The 12,925-nt window shown below is 44.0% G+C and overlaps 1 protein-coding gene across 2 annotated transcripts; it reads left to right on the top strand.

Annotated features, from left to right (window-relative positions):
• The first annotated feature begins 222 nt into the window (after positions 1 to 222).
• zfp36l2 (zinc finger protein 36, C3H type-like 2) lies at positions 223 to 3,875 on the top strand. 2 transcript variants are annotated; one of them, XM_058652167.1, is made up of 2 exons: positions 223 to 567; positions 753 to 3,875. In XM_058652167.1, the coding sequence occupies exons 1-2, from the start codon at positions 478 to 480 to the stop codon at positions 1,983 to 1,985; spliced, it is 1,323 nt and encodes a 440-aa protein (XP_058508150.1). In that variant the 5' UTR covers positions 223 to 477; the 3' UTR covers positions 1,986 to 3,875. The 2 variants fall into 2 exon arrangements, with proteins under 2 accessions (XP_058508150.1, XP_058508149.1); XM_058652166.1 differs by having other exon boundaries at positions 750 to 3,875.
• The last annotated feature ends 9,050 nt before the right edge of the window (positions 3,876 to 12,925 follow it).

Raw genomic sequence — 12,925 nt, 5'->3', positions numbered from 1 at the left:
GGGGTATGGGGAGGGGGGGGGGGGCGGGGGGATGGAGGAGGAGGCGGGGGCTGCTGCTGCTGCTGCTGCTCGGGTTAGATTTCAGGGCGTGGTGTTGAAGAATAGGCGGCCAACCGGTGAATGGAAGTTTCCCCCCGGAGAGGAGGGGACAGAGGCGGCTCCTTAAAAAAAAGTTTGCGCCGACTTCGCTTCGCCCCTCCCTGACCACCGTCAAGCATTTATATTGACGCAGAGAACGCGAGGGCGCACAGTGAAGCACCTTGGCTCTGCGCTTCTCGAAGGGGAAGGAAACTTGGGGAAAAGAAAAAAACAACAACACAACACAACTTCTTCAGCTCTTCAGTACCAGTCTGTCCCCTCTTCACTTTTTCTTCAGCGGACTTTACAACTGCAACTTTTGCAACCATTCCCCACAACCAAAACCAGTCGTGGCACAAACTACCGCACTTCGCCTTCAGGGATCCTGGTCGGTCCTCCATGAAAGAGGGAGTGCGACAGCTAACTTGGGGAAACGAGATGTCTGCGACCGTCTTATCAGCTTTCTACGACATGGACATGCTTTACAAGGTAAAATCTATTCTATAATCAAAGTATAGTTGGCGTTTTTTTTTTTAATGCTTTGCATCCAGAAAGAAACTTAAACGTACTGCGTGTGCAACAAGTTGCAGGCAAAACAAAGTTGCCTCAAACACGCCATGTGGTCAAAGTACTCTTAAAACATGTCGCTAACCCGTCTATTTTTCTTCCAGCAGCAGGATAAAAGCATGAACATGAACGCCCTCCACATAAACAGCATGCTGGACAAGAAGGCGGTGGGGGCTCCGGTGACGACTCCCAGCTCCGGCAGCTCCTTCACGCCAGGATTTTTCCACAGAAACTCGACCAGCAACATGGAGGCGATGAACAACGGCAACAAGTACTCGATGTGCTCCTACGGGAACCTGAAGGAGAACACGCCGAACAACAGCAGCAGCAGTAGCAGCAGCTGCAGCAGCAGCGCCACGGCCCTCATGAACAAGGAGAACAAGTTCCGTGACCGCGCGTACAGCAGCGAGAGCGGAGAGCGCGGCGTGCTGCAGCAGAAGCCCAGCTCTCAGATCAACTCCACCCGCTACAAGACCGAGCTCTGCCGGCCCTTCGAGGAGAACGGCTCATGCAAGTACGGGGAGAAATGTCAGTTCGCTCACGGCTATCACGAGTTAAGAAGCCTGTCCCGCCACCCTAAGTACAAAACTGAGCCGTGTCGCACCTTCCACACCATCGGTTTCTGCCCCTACGGTCCCCGGTGTCACTTTATCCACAACGCCGAAGAGCGCCGGCCAGCTCCGGCCGCCAACGCTAACATGGTGCAGCATCCAGCGGAGCCCAGGTCGGCCCGCGAGCTGTGCGGCTACGGTCAGAGGGAGCTGCTGCCACCGCAACAACAGCAGCAGCTCAGCTACAACCAGAGGGACAGACCAAAGCTCCACCACAGCCTCAGCTTCTCCGGCTTCTCCACCCACCACGGACTCGAGTCTCCCCTGCTCGACAGCCCCACGTCCCGGACCCCACCGCCTCCCACCACCGCTTCCTCCTCCTCCAGCTTCTACGAGGACGTACTCTCTCCAAACTCCGTGTCCTGCATCAACAGTGCCTTCAATTTCCCCGGGCAGGACTTAAAAGCCTTGCTGGCCCCGTTGGCTGTTCACGGCCCCAGCGGCTACGCCAACAACCACTCGGTCGGTGCCTACTACGGGCTGCAGAGCAGCATGTGCCCTCCCTCCCCTCCCACCTACAACATGAGCCACTTGCAGGCGCTGCGCCGCCTCAGCGAGTCGCCGGTGTTCGAGCCTCCTCCCAGCCCGCCAGACTCGCTCTCTGACCGGGAGAGCTATGCAAGCGGGTCCCTCAGCTCTTCCGGGAGCCTCAGCGGCTCCGAGTCTCCTACTCTGGACGGTGGAAGACGTTTGCCAATCTTCAGCAGGCTGTCGATTTCTGATGACTAATTTGATTGATTCATACTTTTTTTTTGTTTTCACTCGGATTTATGGACGGGGGTCTGTGGGGGAGGTAGACTGTCCTTCAAACCCCCCTCACCCCTTTTTCAGCAGCTTCCACCCTGCTGAAGTGCCTTTGAGCAAGACTGTTGAGTCCCTACAAGCTCCAGTGGTGCTGACCCTGCTCTGACCTCCCTGGTGGGGGGCAAGAGGAGAGAATCTCACCCACAGGGATCAATAAAGCTTCACACAGTTTAAAGTGTCCTTGACCTGGCATTAGTTTAGTCTTTTTTTTTTTGTTTTTCTTCTGTATGTAATATAGCTGTATTAAAACTTAGATAGCAAACAGAAGGCATTCCATCAGTGCCTTGCCCAAGGGCTCACAGTAGCCCCCTCTCCCTTTTGCTCTATCAGGCAAGCCACACTTTTCCTGGGATTAGATGTGTGTGTAACATGACTTGACAAGAAGAAGAGACTAAGCGGTTTCAGATTTCCTCCCATCCTGCCAAGAATATGCCTTTGACTCAAAGTAACATTTTTTTCCCTTTTTATTAAAGTGTGTTTTTCTTCTTTCCTCTTTTTGAAAGCTTCAACTTCCATTCCAGACCTGTTTTCTCCCAGCGCCACCCAGTGGTTCGTTTGGTTAGTCTAGTTTGTTGCTTGGTTTAAAAGCACTCTTGAGTTGGGTTTGTTTGGGGAAATCACTGCTGATGGTTGAACATATATTTTTTTAGCTGTTTTTGAGTGATTTGCATAGCGGTGCATAACTGGCTATGGACTATTTAACTTATTTATTATCTTGTGAAAAAAGTATAGGCTACATTGGTAATTTGTGTCCATACTGTATTTATCAAGTATGATGAAGCAATAGATCTATATTCTTTTATGTTTAAATTATGATCGCCATTATTAATCTGCATAAAGTGGAGTGTATGTTCTTTTCACAGTAATATATATATTTTGTTTTTTCTCCTTTTTTTTGTAACTTCACTTGGTATTTTTATTGTAAATGAGTAAAAAAAAATCTTAATTTAAGAGAACGTATGTGATATTTATTTCATTAATTTTGTTTCCTTGTTTACGTTTATTAAAGTTTGCGTGATTGCGGTTTGCTCCTGAGGTTGTGTGTCAGTGCTGTAGAAGGCTTCTTTTTTTTTTGTCCCTATTTAGATGCATCTGTAGAATGTATAAACAATGGTTGTACAGACCGTCCAACCCTTACTTCTTTTTTTTATCTAGATCAGACTTCAGTGACAAAGAACCCAAGTCAATAAATTAACCAAAAAGTATTTTCTATTTTGTTTTTCTCTCTGTTTGCACGAGGTCACACTGTGATTCCAGCCACGTGCTAAAGAATGTAGCAATCCCTTGTGCCCCAGTATTATTGTGTAGTGCCTAAGGGGCTCACCATCTTGACATGCCTTAAAATTAACCAAATAAAGTATTTTTCCTACATGGCATCTTTTTATACACAGGTTGTACTGAATGTAGTGTTGGATTCTGAAAACATTTTTTTAAGGTTGTTACCACTCAGACACTCTGATAAACAACCATAACTTCTAAGTCCCCGTCCCTCTTGTTTGAGTTCTCTTTTTTTTTTCTTTTCTTTTTTATGATATTGGAATCTAGTCTGAGTCTTGAGTTTGCTGGAGAGGGAAGTGGATGAACACGTTTGGTTTGTACATAGTAGGTACAGGGGGATGCACACTATGTACTTTTGACTACTTTATCAGAAGTAAAGCTTTTTGAATGTAACAAAAAAAGAAAACGGACAAAAAGGCAACGAGAGTTGTAATATTTTTTTGGGGGAGTCAGTTCACTACAAATTGAGTGTGAGACTGTTAACTTTGTACTGTACATTTTTTGTAGTTCTCCCAATAAAAATAATTTTTTGAAACAGCTCCGTCCTCGCAGGCTGTGATTTCTCACACACACACACACACACACACACGAGTTGGACAGTTCAGCAGGTGTGACGTGAAAATTATGAAAACATGAACCGATGAAGATGTGCGGTGGTCTGAAACTTTTGCTTCTCATATTGCTCACATGAAGCATGACTAGTCGTCTTCCTCCAGAAGAGAAAGGCAGGGGGGGGGGGGGTGCCTGATGTGCCCTGTGACACTACTTGGATCTGAATCCTCTGGGAGGGCTTTCGGAGCAAGTCCTGGCCCATTGTTCTCAGCATACAGTAAAAAAAAAACAAAAAAAACACTGACTTGGTAGCACTGCTTAAATTCCTGTCTCCGGTCCAACAAAAGGCAGAACAGCTGAACTATTGGTATGCCCTGTGAAAAAAAGAAGAAATCTGATTCTGCAATGGAAAGCAACACCACACATAGAAACTGACAGCCCTGAATAAAACGTATGTAATATTACATAACGTGCGATGCTGTGCTATAAACAGGGGAGACACGCGATACGTCTTCACCACGTGGGGAATGGGGTCTGGAATTTTTAAATGGAAAATGTGTACGAGCAGTGTCGCGGTCACAGGAAAGCTGGGTGTATTGTGTTGGAGGCTCGGGTTATAAATCTCTGCCACCAGGATTACATTCTAATGTTTTAATAACTCCCACATTATGTTTCTATTTTCTGATGGTCTGTACCGTGGCACTCATTAGAGTGCAGCTACCAGTCGACACCACTTTATTAGGTACACCTGTTTAACTGCTCATTGACACAAGCATCTAATCAGACAACCACATGACAGCGACTTAACACATTTTTAGATGTGGTGAAGGCGACCTGCTGGGATTTTAATGCACAATCTCAACTAACCATTTGTTTCAACCAAGGTATAAGGAAGACCCTCTTCTGAATGCACATGTAGAACCTTTGAAGCCGACAGGTTACAGCAGCAGAATATCTCACTGTGTGCCGCTTTATTAGCTGTAAATGAAGTGGCGGGTGAATGTCTTTGAAGATAAAAGCTGTGAGGAAATGTCTCAGCTACGTCTTCTGTAAGATGTCCCAAACCAGAGGTGTTATATTTCTGTTTTTTTGTTTTTTTTTTTAAGCTCAATCATAGAAGTTTGTGTGTTAATCATCTGAAAGTGGTGCAGTTAAAAATGAAAACGCACTGGTGCAGAGGAGTACACTCACTGATGAGACAAAAAGATTAAACAGGTGTCTGTGTCAAATGCCATGGCAGGGCAGGGCAGTGTATGTGTCTGTGGCCGCTTTGAAATGATTATTAATCATTACTAACTCTATGTTGTGTCATTGCCACTGATCAGTGTCAGTTCTCTAGCAATACATGTGTCCAGTCCGTAGGCTCACACATGAGTCGGTGTCTCACAGTTGTGACAAATCAATCTGAATCCTCATATATGCTGCTTTGGCTGGTTGACGTTTCAGACTAAACTATCAGAAGCTTGTTTGTCTGTCAGTGGTATCCCTGTGTCCTGAGGTCAGACATGCTGGGAACTGGACACCTGCCATCAACCCAATATTGATTAACCGAGTCTGTACATTTGTGTACTTAGATGGGTGAAATAAGGACGGTAGTGGGAGCATGACAACTCCTTCCCCTGTTCTGACAGGAGCTCAATTCTTGCTCCCATCTAGACCAATTAAAAGCCCTGGCCTACATTTCAGCACAGAGTCCTCAGTGTTGTGGTGTGTTGATTTTCCAAGAACCTTTCAAAAAGAAGCTTAGTTCCGCAGGCTGTTCAGCGAAGTTATCAGTGGCAGCAAAGGCAATAAAAAAAACAAAGGGCCCAGGAGTTTTGTGGTGCCTGCAGTTCATGCCAAGATAAGGCAGGCTGATAAGGGCCCGGCAAATATTTACTGTGTCCTCAGGATTTCATAATGAAGTGTTTATCAGAGCAGAGCCACAGAGCTGCACAATGCACTGGGCGCTGCCAAGTCGAATCCACGTACCTGTGACTCAATGTGTGTGTGTGTGTGTGGCACTAAGTGTGTTCATCAACAAACCTGCATGTAATGTGTGATTAAGTGTATTAACATTTCTATATGTTGTGTCTATATAAGATGAAGTGTTTCTATGTAAGGATGTAGTGGTGTCGGTGTAAGCACACAGGGGTCTTTTCTGGTTAATGGCGTCTGGAGCTTCTACAATGAGAGGAAACGCTCTCTGACTTGTGATTAGGGCAGGAAGAGTCCCGCTTCCTGGCCACCACCCATTTCCACCTCTTCTTCGTCCTGCTGTTTTTCCTCCTCCTTCAGTTTCCCCTCTCCTCTGTAGTGGCGGCCCAGAGAAGTTACTATTTGTGTTGCGCCGCTGCAGTGGGAAGCTCGGCTCGTCCTGGTATTGTTTTGGCATGTTAAGGCAGGAGCTGGGGTCAAGTAGTAACAGCACATAGTTTGGAGACTTTGTTTTTGCCTACATGGGGGCCAGATGGGTGGCAGTTTGCCAAGTAGAAAGTAGGTTGTAAATCACCTTTGTGTCAGAAAACCCAATTAGACTCGGCTAAACCCTTTATTTTATTCTGAACCCCCCCCCCCCCCCAGGCTTGATTGTTGTTGATTTAGTAATAAAGGTATAAAATTACAGAGAATTAAGACAAATCTTTACATCTTTAATGAGCTATAATTACTAGTCATAATTAAACTGAAAGTAAACAGTCCCTTTTTTTTTAACTATTATGACTCCTCCTGCTCACAGAAGTGCACTGAGTCACTTGTGTAGAGTGAAGACCACAATTCCCAACTGTATGCTAATCTGTGACTGTGTCACTATTCTGGTCTCACAATGAAACAATGTACAACACACTTGTGCTCAGTATGTACGTATGTGTCTTTGTGTGTGAAACTGATTTAAAACCCCACCCTGCTGACACTTCTGTAAGGTATATTTATACATATATATATACATATGTATATATATATTGCATTGTTTTCTTTTTTGATACCGCTGAGTCGTTGGTACTTTTCCGTTTCTCAGACAACAGCAACGTGATCAGATGTAGCCACTAACTGACCTGAGGAGACTTGCTTCTGCAGTAATAGTCACAGAAGTTCATAGTTGGTGATAAATAGCTGAAGAAATTCAAAGGTGCACCAAAACACAGGTTTTAATTTGGTTGATAACGACTTCTGATTGTCCAATAGAATGTTTGATTGGGATTTTTCTAAGTGTAATATGCAGAAATAGAATTATATAACCTCACAAACAAGGAGACATAGCTCCGCGCTTGGCTTGGACCCCAAGTTCGGAACCATGGTCATAGATGATGTAATAGTCCTTGGTGTCTTCCTCCTCTTCTTACAGAGCCTCAGACATGACTTGGGTGAAAAAAATTAAATTGTGGCCACGAAATAAGTGAAATGTGTGCACAAAATATTAACATCTTTGTAACTCTATCTCTCTCCAACCCAAAGCTTCAGCCCTCTTCGCCCGCTTGACTTGTGCAGCTCTCCAGGTAATTCATGAGAACGTTATTAATATTATTAATTTTGTGCGCATACTTTATTATATGTATTTTGTGGGCACGAGAGTTTTCCACGTCAGTGTGGCCTGGCATATGTACTGCAGTGTTTAGAGTCATGGGGGGGGGGGGGGGGAACACCTTTCTTGCTGTATGGAAAACCTTTTAAAAAATGACAAATATCGTAAGTAAAGTTCTGTTTTATTGTGTGGATAAGGCCACAGTCTAATCCGCGCCTTCAGCCATCCGGATGCACAGCCAATAGAAGGTCTCAACCATGTACCATGTGGACGTGGATAATAAATAAATAATAAATGTCCTTCCGGTAACATGAAAACACATGTTTTCTCTTTTTAATACATGTGGGGAGGTTGTTGTTACAGCTTTTCGGCGTATGGCAGCCAATATTAATGAAATGTACATATACAGTAGGTACAGCATACATCACTGACTCTTTTTACGGTCACCCGCCAAAAACATAATCTTCACTTTACTTTCAGGAAGAAGCCTCTGGCCCCTTTCTCAGCTGAGGTGACCTCCCCGACTGCCACAAGGTAAGCCACAGTGCACACACGTTGAATAAGGTCATGCTGTTTGCCCAGTGGATGTCCGGTCTGGTGACGGTCAGGGTGCGATGGGGGGTTGAGAGGGTGGAGATCTGTGTGGGTGGAGGGAGTTGGCCGAGGACGGTCACGTTAGGCCGCCACTGCTTAATTCACCACATTCCTCTCGGTGCATCGCCTGCCAAGCTGTAAATATTTACAGAGCATCTTGTGAGAGGCCTGAGTGTTTACAGCCAATGCTTGTGGCTCTTCAGCGAATGGTGTGTGTGTGTGTGTGTGTGGGTGTGTGTGTGCGCATGTCGGATGAGGTTCTTTCTCTGCACAGTTTACTAACACTGGCCCTTGGATCTTGGTTCAGGCCCCAAGTATGAGCACAATCTATGAATCAACAGAGGGAAGCAGCGAGCAGAGAGGCCGGAGCACTTCACTTTACCTTCTTCAGGAGTTGAGCTTCTATAGGAGCTTTAGGCAACAGGATCTGCTTGAGTGAAGTTGAAAATGCTTTCACCTCTCATCGAAGAGGCTACTTCAGTTTGGAAGACACCTTTGCTTGAGTTGCTGGAGCCTCAACAACTACAGTGTGACCTGAATGACTGTGAACCCTCATCTACATCTCACTCTACCTCCTCTGACCCCTGCACATGACACATGGGGTGTTTGTTTACCATGGCTTTGGAGCTGATGTCACGTCTTTGTGGGTAAACATGCTCATAAAATGTTTTTTTTCTTCACCCTGCTCCAGATGTAAATAATGCGGAGGGTGTAAATACCAATTTTAGGGAAGCAGTTTATAGATATATGTTTGTAGATTAATGAAGCCAAGGCAGAGCATGTCCTGTACATCTCCGTCTCCAGCTCTTTATTTTAGAGGTCAGATTTTCTTTTAAGATTCGAGAATCAGGCAGACTTAGAAATATTAGAAAGATTAAAACAGCACAAGGAAGTGAAAAGATTGATTTAACTTTATTTTCAGTGCAAATAAAAGTGCATTTATTATAAGGGGGGGCTCAGTTGTTTAACAGCGTAGGAAAAGCAAATGTTCAGCATCCAAAAGTGTTCAATGTGCCACAGTAAATCTTCACCGCAGGATAAGACAATTTCATTCTCCACTAACAAATGAGTGTTGTAAAAGCAAAAATACTCACTATTTAACGACATCAATAAATACAAGCCTTGATGTTTCGTTCATAGTAAAATGAAAAATAAAAATGAAGTCAATGGTCATTGACCCTCATATAAATATACACAATAGAACTGTATTTCTGTATTTGTTCCAGAGGAAGCTTGCGTACCACTGGTGGTACACGTAGCACAGTTTGAGAACCATGGTTGTAGGAGGTCCCTAAATAAATGGTTCATGTGGCCTTCACAGTCACATGACATGTTTGGCAGTGCAGGCTCTTCACCACCATCACAGTGACCCATGTTTACCTGCTGCTGCATCAATATTCATTTCATCGTTCTCACAAAAACAAACAGAAAACTATGGAAAAACACATTTATATGCCGCTCACGAACATGAGCAAACTTTCACCATCATGACGAAACGCGTGACCTGTGAAATCTCTACTTTAAACCACACACTACGAGCTTTTCTTAGCCAATATTAAGCTGTCTTTTCTGACATGAACAAGGGCATTTACCTTTTCAATTCAAAGACTTAAAGACACCTTAAGCCACCTTTAAAGATATGGCGTTCAGCAGCGCCAACAATAAAAGTCTGTCGATAACCCTGCTTTGTCGGCATTGAAAACGCGTCTGATTATCTGATTATCGAACTGTTCGAGTACCCACGTTTGACGAAAATAACAATCGCTATCTCTGTGCTATATGTGTCACTGACTCTGCCCGGTCAACATGCGCTTGGTCTGAAAGAGAAGGGCAGAGAAGAGACGGAGGGCAGGCGTGACAGTCTCAAGCCTGGGTATTTGACAGATATAGATGTAAAATGTAGCATGTCCTATCTAGTTCAGTAAGGGGTTTACTTAGACCAGGCGTTGTCTCAAAACACGTGGTTGGCCGCGGAGCTCAGAGGCCGATAAGGAAGTATCTGTGAGGCGAGAGGGTGGGCTCTGTGACGAGTGTGTGTGTTGACACTGCATGGCCTACTTACACTCCCTGACCAATGGCGTTACAGAAGGAGAAAGCCACACATGAGACATCGGCCGTGATGAATGAAGCATCACGGTCAGCTCTGCGGTTTCAGGGAGAGAGAGAAGGGAGTGTGGCAATAAGTGACTTAATTGGGCTGTTTATTTGGAGAGGCTCGTAGCAACGAGCAAATCCAGGACTTCTTTCATGTGACTTATTACTCAGTAAATACTTATCAGCGTGCAAGAGAATCCCTAAGGTCAGCGTGTGCACGTTTTGTGTCTATCTATTCATGTGTGTATGTGTGTGTTTGGGAGTCAGCCTAAATGTCTGTGCACCCAGGCTGCACTGAGTAATTATATATAATCTTCCCCAAAAAATGTATACTATACAACTAGCACAACTATGCCACATTGAGTTGCTGTGTAAAACGGGTGTAGCTGGTGTTGTGAATGAATCGGGCTGCTCTGTGATTACAGACTCAGCTTATATCACACTGAGCGACATATCCTGAAGACACAATGCATATCATGTGCTTGTCACGTGTCATTTTATGCGCTTACAGTGGACGCCAGTGGAAGGACGTGTGCTGCATTCATGTTCTCGACCTTTGCTCTTTCCACCGCTAAAATGTTTCCAGTCAGTCCGAACACGTTATTCAGACTGATTTTTGTGTAACACATGCAGTGTTGTAATGTAACGAAGTACAAATACTTTGTTATACTTGTTGTACTTAAGTACTAAAGTCACATATCTGTACTTTACTTGTTACTACTAAATAAAATCAGAAGAAGAAGAGTTTATAATTATATAGAGTGTTTCTAGTCTTCATGAGCTGCTTTACGCTACAGTTTTGTCATTCAGCCATTCACCATGGGGTTAAGTGTCTTGCTCAGGGACACATATAGGACAAGCAGAGCAAAGAATTGAACCCACAACCTTCTAGTTGAAGGACAACTCGCCCTACCACTGAGCCACCATGGCTCAACTCCTCACTCTTTTACTTTTACTTTTACTTCTTAAGTACATTTAATATCATACAATTACTTTTGATACTGTAAATGTCATATACTTTAAGACTTTTACTTAACTTCAAATTCTACCGAAGTCCTTTTCTGGTGAGATTCTTGTACTTTTACTCAAGTATCCCTTATACAAGACTGAACATGAGCTACTTATCTGATGGAGATTATACAAAAGGAGTCTGAGGTGTGAGTGTGCACTTTGCTTAATGTTTTGCTTAATTTTCTCTCAGCCATCCCATTGACTTTGATCCTAGTAAAATCAAGACCATAATAAAGAATATACTTAATCGTAAACATGTTAGCATTTACTGAAAAGGACCGATGTACTTAATACAACACAGCGCAGCTGCAAAAACAGCTCTCAGCCTTGTTTCCTTTACCACAAGCTCCGTATCAGACAAGTCACGCTGACCCTTTTGATATGTATCTAAAATCTGTTTGCATGCGAATGTTCTGAGTCACTTCACATACAGCAATAAGAATACATCATGAATGCTCATTAGTACTTTTGGAATAATAAAAACAAGGTACGGAGCCCATTCTGGCTCTCAGAGTTGGAGTTCAGCACCTTTGAGGTTTGACCTACATCTGGCAGAAAGTTAAAGGGGGCTAAGGGTCACCGAGTCCCGGATGTGGTGCTGGTGAGACCATATGTATCTCTATATGTGTGTGTGTGTGTGTGTGTGTGTGCTAACTGTAGAGGAGTTTTGTTGGTTAGAACTTCGTGGTCTAGTTGCAGTGCTCTTACTCACGTCCATATTTCATATCTGCGCCTTTCAAACAAAAGCAGTATGTTGATACAATCTACTGGCCAGTCAGAGGAAATGAGTGTTTGTGTGTTCACTAATGATGTTTCTGTTTCTCTTTCTAATGAGATCAGGTTTTTCCACTGAGCTCATTAGATCGCCCTGTTTAATTTTTCATCATAACCACATACCTATCCTTCCCGCGTGCAGATAGTGTGTTCATACCCGCGTGATGATGAAAGACACATGTTGGAGTTAAATCGTGTCTGATGATTCAGCGAAAGTTTCGTGAACAGATGTTGTCTGCAGTGATCTGTAGGTGAGACCGCGTACGTACGTATGTGCTTCTCTGTAACCTTGAGATTTCCAGCTGGCTTCCTGTGATCGTGGCCAGCCAGTCACACTTTCCACAGAATCGTCTCTTTAAAGGTGAGGTCAGATTTTAGGAATTCACTTTGCTCTGTGGATGAAACCCAAAGACCAGTAAGCTCGACGAGGACAGGAAGTGTTGGGATCAGACTGTGCTTCAGCTGTCTTTATGGGGTGACGGGGCTCAGTGGTAGAGCGAGCTGTCTTTCAACTTGAAGTTTGTGGGTTCAGCTCCTGGCAGGAAATACAAATGGGGTACGAATGAGTGAATGGCAAAAAAGTGTAGTGTACATAAAGTTTTAATCAGATTGTCAGGTTGTGTCCTATCCTGGTTTCAGATCTATGTGCCATAACCCAAGTGGAGCCCAACAGTCAAGCTATCAGACTCCAAAAATAACAGTTTCTGCAGAAGCAGGTTAAGAAGATGCTGCTCAATTTGGATAGTTCAACAATTAGTAATCTGTTCATTTGTGTGATCTAATAGCTCTTCCTTGAAGGTTAGTTTATGTAAGTTTGGCTCTGTTATGTTCAGACTCGAGGTCAGAATGACTGATATTCTTTATTAGTACTTACCAACAGTAAATCATCATTGAAATGTTACCATTGGTAGCTGAGTCCAAAAAAGGAAAAACCTGTAGTATCCATTTTGACCATTGAAAACCCAGTGAGTTTCTCTAGCTGCCTTATATTATACTGTACCCTGTACCATGCTGGAGGTCTTGGCTGTGTTTGTATGATGAAGGGTATGATGTTTGGCAGCTC

This window comes from Solea solea, chromosome 15 (assembly GCF_958295425.1).
Source record: "Solea solea chromosome 15, fSolSol10.1, whole genome shotgun sequence".
In the NCBI taxonomy this organism is placed as follows: domain Eukaryota; kingdom Metazoa; phylum Chordata; class Actinopteri; order Pleuronectiformes; family Soleidae; genus Solea; species Solea solea.
The sequence above is the reverse complement of the archived record's forward strand: the minus strand, read 5'-3'. Positions and strand labels throughout refer to the sequence as shown.

Excerpts from the sequence above, each read along its gene's own strand:
- zfp36l2 (XM_058652166.1), top strand. The coding sequence starts at position 478 with ATGAAAGAGGGAGTGCGACAGCTAACTTGGGGAAACGAGATGTCTGCG. Across the intron at positions 568-749 it reads ACATGGACATGCTTTACAAG|CAGCAGGATAAAAGCATGAA; the intron begins GTAAAATCTATT and ends TTTTTCTTCCAG.